A 14828-nucleotide genomic window follows, 5' to 3' on the forward strand; every position below is an offset into this window, starting at 1 on the left:
AGGGTAACTATACAGGTTAGGATAATTAGGCAAGTTATTGTATAACAATGATTTGTTCTGTAGACTGTCAGAAAAAAATAAGCTGAAAGGGGATTAAAATCTTGTCTTAAAATAGCTTTTAAAAAAATAGCTTTTCTTCTAGCCAAAATAAAACAAATAAAACAAATAAGATTTTTTCCAGAAGAAAATAATATTATCAGAAATACTGTGAAATTGTCCTTGCCCTGTTAAACATCATTTGGGAAATATCTAAAAAATCAAATAAAAATCAAAGGGGGGCTAATAATTCTGACTTCAACTGCATGTATACATGTTCAAACAAATATATGAAAGCGGCCATTTTTGCAATATTTCAAAATATATGTAGCATATATAACATATTTTGTATTTTAGTTGAATCAAATAAACTTTTCTAGTCATCTCAACTTGCATCAATCAAACCTACCAAAAAATATTAAATTAAACTTTGTATAACTTACAAAAATGAGACCTGATTAACGTATTCAAATAAGTTAAAGCAACAAAATATTTGTTGTCTTGACTGTGTCATTACAATTTTTACAGTGTATGTAATATATAAATATGAACTTGTATGTCATATATGTAATTTGCATATATTGTTACATATCATATTTCTATATGGGAAAAGTATAAACAGTTCTTTTCAGTTACACAATCTAAATTTTAACTTCATTTTACATTATGAATGAAGACAGATAAGCATGAATTAGCATTAACAGAATATTCATCAGTGCTGTTTCCTCTTCGAATGTGCCCTAGTAACAGCTCTACAGCTCAGCGGTGTGTGACCAGAGCGGAAGGATTTCTGGGCCAAATGAATTAATAATAAGACATTGTATAATATCTCATTTTCTTCTGTTCAGATTTAATCTAGATCCAGAGATGAAGGCTACAGACAGCATGCTGTGGGAGGCGTTAGAAATTGCACAACTCAAACCGGTAGTCAAAACCCTCCCTGGAGGACTAGGTAAGACAAATAAGACCGTAAGCATCCATGACACACATGTCATTTCAGATCTATGACTTTATTTGTTATGTGAAAATATCATTTTTTGGACAAAAACAGTGTCTGAACAGTGTGGATATATTTTTTTCTGCATTAAAAGCTTAGCTTAGCTTGCTACATTCTTTTTTTTAAGTAGTTTGCCCAACATTGCTACTTCCTCATTAACGAAACTTAATCATCTTGACACATCATCCACATTTGTTTAATATTTTATGGCCTACCATATTGGACATTCAGCTGTGTGTTAATCTGCCGCATGCAGAGAAATCTCCTCAGGTCATTGGATAACTTTGCATTCAGAAGTTAATGTCCAAACAGAACTTGATATAAGTCACATTGTTGTTGCAGATGAAATATATTAGGAAAACATGATTTAAATATTTCCCAGTTGGCCAGATATTAATTAATTGCCATTTGAACATCTTTACCGAAGCCTCTCTAGTTGACGGTTGGTCTCACGCATCTGCCATGTTAGTAGTTTGTTTACATTTTTTTCCTCAAGTTTTTGCTTAATTCCTATTGCTTAATCTATTGTGGGCAATATTAGCAGTTACAGTATAGATGGTTCTTAGTTTTAGCGGACTTCAGATTAACAATTGCGCTCCCTTCATAGTGCACTCCGAAATAATTTATGCTAATTTGAACACAGCCGTAGCTCATAACAAAAGCTATATGTGACTATGATTTACTAGCAGAAATCTATAGTCTATAAAGATAATCTATAAAGGCATTAAATTACAGAAATTTGCCATAAAATAATAGGCATTAAATAACAGAAATTTGCCATAAAATAATAGGCGTTAAATAACAGAAATTTGTCATAAAATAACAGGCATTAAATTACAGAAATTTGCCTTAAAATAACAGCCGTTAAATTACAGAAATTTGCCATAAAATAATGGGCGTTAAATTACAGAAATTTGCCATAAAATAATGGGCGTTAAATTACAGAAATTTGTCGGAAAATAATGGGCGTTAAATTACAGAAATTTGTCGGAAAATAATGGGCGTTAAATTACAGAAATTTGTCAGAAAATAACGGGCAATTAATTACAGAAATTTGCCATAAAATAACAGCCGTTAAATTACAGAAATTTTCCATAAAATAACGGGCTTTAAATTACAGAAATTTGTCATAAAATAATGGGCGTTTAATTACAGAAATTTGCCATAAAATAATAGGCGTTAAATTACAGAAATTTGTCATAAAATAACGGGCGTTAAATTACAGAAATTTGCCATAAAATAACAAACGTTAAATTACAGAAATTTTTCAGAAAATAACGGGCGTTAAATTACAGAAATTTGCCATAAAATAATAGGCATTAAATTACAGAAATTTGTCGTAAAATAACTCGCGTTAAATTACAGAAATTTGCCATAAAATAACGGCCGTTAAATTACAGAAATTTGTCGGGAAAAAACAGGCAATTAATTACAGAAATTTGCCATAAAATAATGGGCGTTAAATTACAGAAATTTGTCGGGAAAAAACAGGCAATTAATTACAGAAATTTGCCATAAAATAATGGGCGTTAAATTACAGAAATTTGTCAGAAAATAACGGCCGTTAAATTACATAAATTTGCCATAAAATAACGGCCGTTAAATTACATAAATTTGTCATAAAATAATGGGCGTTAAATTACAGAAATTTGTCATAAAATAACATGCGTTAAATTACAGAAATTTACTGTAAAGTAATGGCCGTTAAATTACAAAATATTTGCAGTAAAATAACAGCCGTTTTACATTTACATTTTACCAGAAATTTTAATTTAAGGATATTTCTGTAACTTAACTCCTGCTATTATATGGTAAATTTATGTAATTTAACGCCTGTTATTTTAAGTTTTTTTTTCCGTCACCCCAGTTGTCGGAAAAAAAACGTAAAATTAAGGGGTTTTTTTAACAGTGAAGAATATGAGATTAGCCTACGTGCTAGCTATGGTAAGCTGTTTTATAGTCTAGAGTAAAACGTGGAATATTATCCATATAGTTTTATTAAATAAACAAAGAAATATAGGCCCTATATGTAAATTATTATTATTAAATAATAATAATTTACTGCAAATTGTCTCTAAAGAAGTTGTTACTCCACTCTATTTAGAGCGTCATTACAGATGTTTTTACTTTAAAAATAACCAACGTAGTTCAAACAACAGATCTGCGACAGAGCAACTACATAGTTGTTTACCCAAACAATGCATCTTACCCTGGTAGGTCAGGCGTGAGTAATGTCGTTGTTTGAAAAACACATACCAGACCAACGCTTACTAACAGCCTGATGAAGCCTCTGATCTGAATCTGATTGTCAGGTTACATATATTTTAGGAATTGGGCGTGGCTAACTTATTTAACTACGCCCCTCCAGCTATCAGTTTTACAACAAACATAAATAGATAGGAGGAGGTGTCTGTTAGATTGAAATGTAAATCTCCCTTAACCCTTTTCCAGAAACGCCTATTTTACTACATCCAATCAGCTTGCAGTAGAAAAAACAAGCCACACCCACTAGTTTGTCATTAAATAATTCGCTTCTCTAGGAACTGCATCACAATACAAAAAATAAATGAATAAAACAGTTGCAGTTTCGGTTCATGTGGACTTTAAAAGACCTCCAGACATCAAACCAGCTGTACCAACATCTCACTGTGAACATATAATCTATATTGGAATTTAAAATATTTGAGTGATAAATCTCTTACCTTGCATTTCAGATGCCATAATAACTGAAGGAGGAGAGAACTTCAGCCAGGGGCAACGTCAGCTGTTCTGCCTGGCACGCGCATTTGTGCGGAAGAGCAGTATTCTGATTATGGACGAGGCCACTGCTTCCATAGACATGGCCACGGTGTGTGTCTGTGTGTTTGTGTGTGTGTTTAAAAGTACAATAGAGAGTAAGAGTGTCTGAGAGGTAGACAGCAAAGCCCCAGAGGCAACAGCCTCAATATATTCTTCTCCTCGAACTGCTCTTCATCTCTTCTGAAGAAATGAAGCGTGGCCGAACTAATGGACTTTAATAGAGGAACACAGACAGTCAGAGGCAATCTGACTGATTTACAATGAAGGGAAAGCATCTATGTGAAAAACACTGTTGCTTATACACCACCTGCAGACTGTTTAGAGGAACTCAAAATAAATACACTATTATTAAAGCACTAACGTAATATACTAGCACTTAAATTCTAAATTTAATAATTTGTTATTATAAATAAATAATATTATTTAGAGTATATTATAGTAATATATAGTAAATATATAGTAAATCATTTATATAGATAATGATATATGTGGGTGGCGCAGTGGGTAGCTCTGTCACCTCACAGCAAGAAGGTCACTGGTTCGAGCCTCGGCTAGGTCAGTTGGATTTCTGTGTGGAGTTTGCATGTTCTCCCTGTGATTGCGTGCGGTTCCTGCGGGTGCTCCGGTTTCCCCCACAAGTCCAAAGACGTGCTATAGGTGAATTGAATAAGCTAAATTGTCTGTAGTGTATGAGTGTGAATAGATGTGTATGGGTGTTTCCCAGTGCTGGGTTGCAGCTAGAAGGGCCTCCACTGTATAAAACATATGCTGGAAAAGTTGGCGGTTCATTCCGCTGTGGCGATCCCAGATTAATAAAGGGACTAAGCTGAAAATGAATGAACGAATAAATAATATATTAGTACTTCACTTAAATGATTAATTCCATATTTAGTTACAATTACATATTATTATTTAAAATGTTACATTATAGTTATAATAAAATTATTTGTTAATAAAAATATATGTCAAAATTCAATGATACATTTTATATTATTAATATAATCATGTATTTTTTTAGATAACTAAAAATACATATATTTTTAGAAGTTAACTATAAAAATACAAATAGTTAACAATGATCTGTTTTCAATGGGTTTGATTGACAAATGAATTATAAAAATATTTTAATTATATAATGTTATATAAAATTAAATTAAAGTTTTAAAATATTTGGTTAAGAAATAAATAAGGAAAATAATTATAATTAATATAATCAAAAAAAATATTGCTCTTTAAAAACAGTTGTGGGTAAAAGGTTAAAAATGTACCTAAAAGAATATAATATATCTCATTCATACACTACGGCCAATTAAGCTTATTCAATTCTCCTATACCACATGTTTTTGGACCGTGGGGGAAACTAGAGCACCCGGAGAAAACCCACACCAACACGGGGACAACATGCAAACACTACACAGAGATGCCAACTGACCCAGCTGGGACTCGAACCATCAAACTTCTTGCTGTTGTTCAATCGTGCTACCCACTGCGCCACCGTGATCCTAATTAACTACGTAATTAAATTAACACACAGTGCTCAGCGTACATTTAATTTATGAAAATGAATCAATTTCTCAGTGAATATAGTTCATATATTTTGGTGCATTTGAACAAAACAGATTCCCTAATTAAAATAATATTTTAGTCACTGAACATCTTTACAAATAGAAATAAATTTAATTAAAGTTTATTTATAAACTAGTTTCGAGAGGATCACACGTGCTTATGATTGTCCACGGCTGGTCCCACATTAGCTAACACATGATTCACTAATCAGACGATTCCTAAGTCACTATAAATTAGTTTCATACCTCAGTATTTTCGTCTTAAAGAATCCCCCTCCCACCCCTACTCCCCCTCCTTTCTAGATTGGGCGACACAGCAGCCCAGCGAACAGCATTGTTGCCTTACAACAAGAATGTTACTGGTTAAAGTCTCTACAAAGCCAATCGACATTTCTGTGTGGCGTTTGCTTGTTCTCAGGAGTAAACTTAGTGTTTCGGGGGCCCTAAGCAATTCCAGGTATGAAGCCCTGACATTTTTGAAAAATAAACTGCATGTTAAAAACTATATATACAGTTGAAATCAGCCCCCCCTTTTTTTTCTTTTTTAAATATTTCCCAAATAATGTTTAACAGAGCAAGGAAATTTTCACAGCAAGTCTGATAATATTTTTTGTTCTGGGGGAAAGTCTTATTTGTTCATTTCGGCTAGAATAGAAGCAGTTTTACATTTTTCAAAAGCCATTTTAAGGTCAAAATTATTAGGACCTTTAAGCTATATATTTTTTCGATCTAGTCAAATATTATTTACTGTCATCATGGCAAAGATAAAATAAATCAGTCATTAGAGATGAGTTACTAATCCATTGTGTTTAGAAGTATGTTAATACAATCTTTTCTCCGTTAAACAGAAATTGGGGGAAAACATAAACTGGCAGGCTAATAATTCAGGGGGCTAATAATTCTGACTTCAACTGTTCGTTTCACTGTACCAGGAAAATACCTCACACTCGCGATGCTGTAACATTTGCCGTTGATATGCAGAGGAATGATCTGCTCTCAATGCTGCAGGTGTGAGGGATGGCTGTGTAGCACTGTGCCACCTTTGAGTACTCTGAGGCAGGGAGAAGACCGACGGCATTAACCACAGGTCGTTGCGAAGAGTAACATTAGGAACGTTACAGCCACGGACACGAGTCTCTAAAAATGTCCAGTAACGCCTAAAAACATTTGCTAGTCACTTTTTTTTTTATTTGGCACTAGGAGGGTCTGAAAAGTCACTATGTTGGCAACACTGGCTGGCAGTGTCTTTGAAGCACTTACACTTCCCGTTTGTGCTGTACAGAAGAAACGTTCCATTATTCATGGGGGCCCCGGTTTTCAATAGAAGAAATAACGTTAAAATCTTAACGGTTATAGTCAGATTTTACAATATATAAAAAATGTATAAAAAAGCTATATGATTAATATAGACTTTTTGGCATTGGTCGGGTACCCCTTATTTCTCTAGGGTCCTAAGCGGCTGCTTACCTCACTTATTGGTTAAGTCCACCCCTGCTTGTTTTCACCATGCTCACAGTGGTTACTCCCGGGTTTTTCCCACAGTCCAAAAACACATGACTTAAATAAATTGAACACAAATTGGCACCATAGCTGAGCTCCTAGCTGTACAGCTTTATATCTCTCTATAGCCACCTCTAAATCTGTCAATAGCCAGAACAAGTCAGGGGAGATCTACCTGATCTCAAACTCCCCTCTTAGGGGCTCAAGCTTTATAATCAATCATAGGCTAAGTGTGAACTCTTGAAATTCATGTTAAACTAAAAAATATTGACAAAAAAATATATATGATTTTTTTGTTTCTTTAAATTTTTCCGTTTAGTTTTTTTTTTTTTTTTTTCATATTTACCACTAACATATAAATTTGGACTACTCATTTTTTGGACCGTTCTTGTAAGCTGTTTTGTAAGATTAACCCAAAATTTGTCTTCAGTACTGACTAATATAATAAATATATGCACAAATATAATATTGTAAAGCATCTTATTGAAAATATTGTGTTAAATGAGAGATTTGCGATGGGTGAACTCATATCTGAGCACTGAACACTTCAATCAATCTACTTCAGGTTAAAATTGAGAAACTCTCTTGCTCTTTTATTGTAGGAGAGCATTCTACAGAAAGTTGTGATGACAGCCTTCGCCGACAGAACTGTGGTCACCATCGCCGTAAGTTCCTTATTAGGTTTCTTTCTGACTTTAATATTTAAGTCTAATGGCACAATGACGACGATTCAAGGCTTTTAATGATTGAGAGGCATTTTAGCCTGCTCAAGCAAAGGCATTTTAATGTGTGTGTGTGTGTGTGTGTGTGTTTTCCATAGCATCGTGTTCACACCATCCTGAATGCAGACCTGGTGATTGTGATGAAGAGAGGAGTCATTCTGGAGTTTGATAAGCCGGAGGTTCTTCTCGACCAGGAGGACAGTGTGTTTGCATCATTCGTGCGAGCGGACAAATGAGCAGGGAGACCCTCTACTGAAAGTGCAATTGTATCATGAATAATGCATTATTTATTACTGTGATTATCATCACATTTGTAAATACAAAGTTAATCATTTATTAATAAAAATATATAAACAAGCTCTACTTTTATTTATTTTTATTATATACACTTTAAAAAGTGATTAGTTGAAAATTTCCAAAAGTAGTAGTCCAAATTACAGATTTACTCACTTTTAAAAGGGTTTGTTCACCTAAAAATGAAAATGCTGGATCTTTAATACAGTGTTTTTAAGGTTGGAAAAGTGCTTGGATATTGGACACAGAGCTTGAACCTGTTTAATTTAAAATTCCAGGACTCAAAATTGTGACAGTCTTGGTTGCATATGTGCCTGAAATTTTATCTATGCTAGTTCAAAATATATTTGGGAGCATTTGTGCAAGGGGACAAATAAAATTGTTTCCGTGCGACCCATTTTCACTGCCAAATGTTTACAGCATGTGCGTATTTAGGAGACGTTCACATCTCAAATGCATATTTTCACCTAAAAATGCCAAACGCAGTGCTTAGAAATAGTTTAAAACAGTTGACATGTCAACTTTCTGCAGTAAACAAAGCCTGCAATGCTTGCCCTGCCTTACAGCTCTTCTGATTGGCCCACTGCTCTTGAACTGGAAGTAAATAGAATAGTTAATATCAGCTGTCAATCACTCAGCCAATGCCTTCCTTCAAATCAGCTAAAGCCACGAACATGTAAAGGTCTGGGTATACAATGAAAATGACACTGACAGATTTTGTTTTAGAAACCACATAAAGTTACAAATAATGGCACATTTTACCATTTTTGGGTGAACTGTCCCAATAAATCTATGCTCCAAAGTATTCAACAATGTCCTTTTGTGTTTTTTTATAATAACACAATGGATTTAAATGTGAAAAAGTACATGTAGCATATATATAAACGTAATTGGTTGTTAGGTGCTGGAAAACCAAAACAATTGCACCTTAACCTCTTAAGGCCTAGGCTGGTTTTTTTACAGCATTTTTTATTTTTCTTTGCTATTTGGGCTTACACTTTTTCCTGACTGTTTTTATTGCATACTGTATATAACACACATATTACACACATTTTTTGAACATGTTTTGACTATCAGAGAGTCAAAATATTTTTTTTGGCCATTTTGGACTGTTAAAAACACTGTTTGGGACATTTTAAAAGCCAATATGGCTTAGTTTTTAGGTACGTTCGACTTGAACCACGGCTGCAGCCAGTGATCAACGTGATAAGCCAATTGCAGGTGGGCGCGAAGTTTAAAATGGAGTCTTCAAGCCGGACACTTTAGGGCTTAAAGTTCCTGCAAACATGATGACTGATCACATGACATGATAAACTATTTGTTTATTTATTGCAATAACAACAAAAGATTTACAGTAAAATAAAACAGAATACAGTCTCTGCAAACTGTAGTTCATTTTCAACAATAAGGGAGTCATGAATTCATTTTAAGTAGCCTATAACAAACGTATGAGAGTATTAAGGGGGAATCGAGAGGTCATTTCTTGTAATAAAATGCATTCATTATTTTTAGTTATTACATTATTTTATTATAAGTAGAAGACTTATTTTAGTTGATATTTGGGTTATTCACTCAAATATATCATTTAAATTGGCTGATATTTTAGAAATTATGGGATGTGTTGGGAAAAAATGCATTGAGTGTGTTAACTAGTGACATAAGGTGTTAAGAAATGGAACCGTTTTTTGCAGTCTACAGTATAACTTGCAGAATTACATACAAAAATATTTTAGAGCCAAATGTGGTATGGCATTCAATAGTAAAGACTCAATAGTAAAGAACGAATGTCTTGTCATAAGCAACCCTTGCTAATGTGTTAATGTATCACTATTCACATATACGATTATGGAGTGTAATAAACTATGAATGAATAACATTATATTTTATTATGTTCTATTATTTAAACAATTTGCTAATGAAATGATTATATACAGTTGAAGTCAGAATTATTAGCCCCCCTGTTTATTTTCCCCAATTTCTGTTTAACGGAAAGAAGATTTTTTTCAACACATTTCTAAACATAATAGTTTTAATAATTAATTTCTAATAACTGATTTATTTTATCTTTGCCATGTTGACAGTAAATAATATTTGACTTGATATTTTTCAAGACACTTCTATACAGCTTAAAGTGACATTTAAAGGTTTAACTAGGGTAATTAGATTAACTAGGCAGGTTAAGGTAATTAGGCAAGTTATTGTATAACGATGGTTTGATTTGTAGACTATCGAAAAAAAATAGCTTAAAGGGACTAATAATATTGACCTTAAAAAGGATTAAAAAAATTTAAAACTGCTTTTTCTCTAGCCGAAATAAAACAAAGTAATGCTTTAAATAATATATAATGCTTTTTTAAACCTTATAAACAGTTTGAAATTGTTATATCTTATATTGAAATGGATTTTCAATAGGTTCTTAAATACATAAAAAATGATTATATTGGTAATTAAATGAATAGGCTAGGTTTATCAAACACTGTAAGAAAAAAAATCATAAAAAAAAGGTCAAATGACTGGCAGCTACGGCTGCCAAACAAAAAACATAAAATTACGGTAAAATGTCTTAGTTGAAATAAAGTGCAAAAAATAATAAATATACAGATATTTTCATTAAAATGTTTACAGAAAAACACTGTTATTTTACAGACTTTTCCTAGATTATTATGATCAAATCCATTCAATAAAGGTATACACTAAGAGTTTTACAAAGAAACACTATTATACAGACTTCTCCTAGATTATTATGATCAAACATCATCAATAAAGTGACTGCACTAAAAGTTCAAGAGAAAACAATGTTACTTAAAAGACTTTTCCCTGAATCATTACGATTAAACACCTTTAATAACATGCCAAGACATGCTCATGATCGTAATTTAACAGTTTTAATTTGGATCAAAAATTTTTGGAAAAAACAACAAACGAGATACAACGGATTAAAATTCTCACAACTTTAAAATTACAGTTGTTACATTTTATTAAATAGTGTTTATGTAAAACATGTAGAGGTTTTAGTTATATGGAATAATTCAGTTACAGATCTTAAATGAAATGGAACTGTAACATGAAGGGGACGCTGAGTGCAGGGGACAAATGAGTGCAGATCCAAAGGCAAGCAACAGTCAACACAGGAGTAACAGATGTAACATTTTGCAGGGAATCCAGAGTCATGATCAAATAACAGGCAAATGGTCAGTCCCGCAGCAAACAACATAAACAATTAACAAGCAAAGCAAGGCAAGGCAAGGCAAAAGAAGAGAAACGCGTCATAATGTTCACAGTAGCAGCATAACAAGACTAAGCAATTGGTGCGTGCGTCTGTGCTGCTTTTAAAGTGCATGTAATCAGTTCATAATGATCCTCCGACTGTGTGTGTGCAATCAGCGGAATCTGAAACAGGTGTATGTGAGCACTCTTAGTGTGTTACTTTATTAAATGGATTTGATCATAATAATCTAGGAAAAGTCTGTAAAATAACAGTGTTTCTCTGTAAACCTTTTAATGAAAATATCTGTTGATTTATTATTTTTTGCACTTTTTTCAACAAAGAAATTTTACCTTAATTTTATGGTTTTTGTTTGGCAGCAGCAGCTGCCAGTCATTTGACCTTTTTTTTACTTTTTTTTTTTTTTTTTTTTTACAGAGCAAGTAATTACAATTTATTACTTTCATTTTACTTAATGTTAAATGTACTTAAAAACATGAAAAAACATTGTAAATAATATGTCAATGTTTTTGTAAAAAACAGACAAATTGCTGTAATTTGTCATTACTTATATAGTACATAAAATAACAGTCAAGCCGTTAATTTACAGAAAATGTTTGTGATTTTTACGAACTTTTGAAAATAATTTAAAATAACAGAATACTGTATAAATAATACTGTAATTTCCCTGTATAAAAAAACACAAATGTCAGTAATTTGTCTTTAATAATAAAGTACCTAAAATGAAAGTCAAACGGTTAATTTAGAGAGATTGGTTGTTATTTTACTAAGTTTTGAATATAATGTGAAATGACAAAAAAAATACAGTAAAAAATTTAAGGATATTTTCTGTAAAATTAGTTTTTTTTTAACAGTGTAGGGAAAGAGATATCTACAAACGCTTTTTGCTGTAATGAGCAGGCTAAATCATCAATGACTATAGTACAGATAGTAATGCAGCCCTCACTGTCATGGGTATAGTGGTCTGTACAGAACATGTCTTTTAATTATTGACGCAGAGCGGTTTTTTGTGGTAAAGTTCGCGTTTTGCACGCATGCCCTGTGTCTGCTCTGTGCAGCGCAGTCACATCTGAGGATGTGTGAGAAAATATCCGGTTGCAATTGACAGGCAGCGGCAGCCGGTGAACTAAAAGCGGCGCCTTCCCACGGGACCTCCTCACCTCTAGTGAGCGAGTGCGCGCGCAGCGCCAGGACGGACACGCGGAAAGTGCGCAAAAGCTGTGCCATGTTACAACTTAGCAGCGCGCCAGCGAAACAGTAGCATGGACCAGCAATGTTGTCCAGAAAAGGACTCATTCCCGAGGATTATTTGTTGACTCGGTTGGCGGAGGATGTGTTACAGCCAAAATTCAAGACTAAACAGCGGAAAGCGCGATTCGTCGCCAAAAACGGAACGTGCAACGTCGCGCACACGAACATTCGCGAACAGGGACGGTTTCTACAGGACGTGTTCACCACTTTGGTGGATCTGAAATGGCTTCATACTCTGGTGATCTTCACCATGTCCTTCCTGTGCAGTTGGCTTTTGTTCGGGATGATCTGGTGGCTGATCGCCTTCGCGCACGGAGACCTGGATTTGAAAGGCGAGGACTTTGTGCCGTGCGTAACGGACATCCACTCGTTCTCCTCCGCCTTTCTGTTCTCCATCGAGGTGCAGGTGACCATCGGCTTCGGAGGACGGATGATCACGGAGGAATGCGTTTCGGCCATCGTCATACTTATTCTTCAGAACATAGTGGGTCTTGTGATAAACGCCATCATGTTAGGATGCATCTTCATGAAAACGGCGCAAGCAAACCGGCGAGCGGAAACGCTCATCTTCAGCAAACACGCGGTGATAACTGTCCGAAACAACAAGCTGTGCTTCATGTTTCGCCTTGGTGACCTGAGGAAGAGCATGATTATCAGTGCCACCGTCCACATGCAGGTGGTAAGAAAGACCGTCACCAGCGAAGGCGAGATGGTGCCTTTGGACCAGATAGACATCCAGATGGACAACCCGGTGGGAACCAACAGCATCTTTCTGGTGTCCCCCCTCATCATCAGTCACACCATTGACAAAAACAGCCCTCTGTATGATCTGTCCGCGGACGATTTACTGCATGAGGACATCGAGGTGATTGTCGTCCTGGAAGGGGTCGTGGAGACCACCGGCATCACCACTCAAGCGAGGACCTCTTACCTGTCCGAGGAGATTTTATGGGGTCATAGGTTTGTGCCTACGGTGTCTGAGGAGGACGGGATGTATGCTGTGGACTACTCGAAGTTTGGAAACACGGTTAAAGTGGCGACGCCGAACAGCAGTGCGCGGACTCTCGAGGAAGCGGGAGGGATGGAGAGGTTCAAACTGCAGGAGACCAGCGGCGCATGCGCAGCAGTGAGGAGAAGAGTCAAACACCCAAACACCAAAGAAATGTGACTTGCTTCTATCATTATCCTCCTGAGACACGACAAAAGTTTTTTTTAAATATAGATTTTTTTTTTCAAATAATAAATCTCCGCAATTTGATATATTAAACATGTTTAATGTAAATCAGAGATCGATTTATATTGTCTTAAAATTAATAAAAAATTAAATGATCAATTATATCAGGTTTGATTCGCATTTTGGCGATCAAATACAATCAATGTACACGTGCTTTTACATACAGAACATTTTAAATACACATGTTTATTTTCATGTTTTAAAAATGATGTGGAAATTAAATGTCAAATATGAGTGAATCTTCCAACATCACTCAGACTAATAGATATATTTATGTAAAAAGAAAACTATAAGCAACATATGCTATAAATGCATACATAAAAGAAGGTGATCATGCTAACGTTTATTACGCTTAAAATTATTAAAAACGTTTTGTTGAAAAAAAAAATCTGAATGATTTAAAATAATTATTTTCATGGGGGGGGGGGGGGGGGGGGGGCACTATGACCTTTTTTATGTGTCATTAAACGATTCTTCTAAAAATGTGCCTGACAATTATTGTTATTTTTTTAATAAACTTTTATTCTAGTCAATATTATTTGTATTACTTTTTTCCTCAGAAAAATACATTTAAAAAAAGGACACTATCTGTATTATGTTTATTGTTTTGATGACAGAAAATTCATTTTCGTCTTTCTCTCATTTAAGATGCATTATTAAAATCATTTATTATTGATATCAACAAAACCGACATGTCCACTACTGTGGCCAAATAAATAAGCAGATCTCAGGAGGTAATGGGGAAATACTATGTTTGTATGTATAAACACTAGAGCATTATTATAGAGAGATTGTTGGCTATATTTTACTGTTGAAAACGTTTTTTTCTTCATAAAAAGATCTCTTAGTGAGGCTATGCTCGTTTGATTAAAGCTCTCAGGGTATTGAATAACTGCATATGCAATGGAAATGCGCATGATGTTTAATAAAATGAATATTTTATGCTTGCCTTATTATATAAAGCAGCCTGTTTATTAGTACTGCTCATGTTTTAGATGTGTGCCACATATTAACATTTTATAAATAGCAATGGGCTTTGCTATGGTTTTCACATGGGTGGTTTTCCTACAGTCTAACTTGGTTTATTTTATGATAATACATTTTGGTGCTCCGGATGCTGCTAAGAATTTAATTAGCACGTGTCAACGTTGCTTGGCAACCGTCTTAGTCAGGTTAATTAATATTCATGAGCCAAGTTAGGCTC

General features: G+C 34.3%; 2 protein-coding genes across 6 annotated transcripts in view; both read left to right on the forward strand.

The window, feature by feature from the left end:
* The window catches only part of abcc8 (ATP-binding cassette, sub-family C (CFTR/MRP), member 8), a 129631-nt gene extending 121658 nt beyond the window's left edge, over window positions 1-7973 (forward strand). For 4 of the 5 annotated variants that reach the window (XR_012399889.1, XM_073942065.1, XM_005170687.6 and 1 more), the window contains 4 exons: window positions 885-988; window positions 3748-3881; window positions 7500-7562; window positions 7718-7965. Coding sequence is in view for 4 of the 5 variants with exons in the window: in XM_073942065.1 (XP_073798166.1) it covers window positions 885-988; window positions 3748-3881; window positions 7500-7562; window positions 7718-7855 (439 nt within the window). In the remaining variant the exon portion in view is untranslated. 5 annotated transcript variants of the gene reach the window in all.
* Window positions 7974-12412: 4439 nt separating this feature from the next.
* Window positions 12413-13558, forward strand: kcnj11 (potassium inwardly rectifying channel subfamily J member 11). Its single transcript, NM_001039827.1, is given in 1 exon segment — window positions 12413-13558. A coding segment is annotated over 1 exon segment (1146 nt).
* The last annotated feature ends 1270 nt before the right edge of the window (window positions 13559-14828 follow it).

This window comes from Danio rerio, chromosome 25, assembly GCF_049306965.1.
Source record: "Danio rerio strain Tuebingen ecotype United States chromosome 25, GRCz12tu, whole genome shotgun sequence".
Lineage (NCBI taxonomy): Eukaryota > Metazoa > Chordata > Actinopteri > Cypriniformes > Danionidae > Danio > Danio rerio.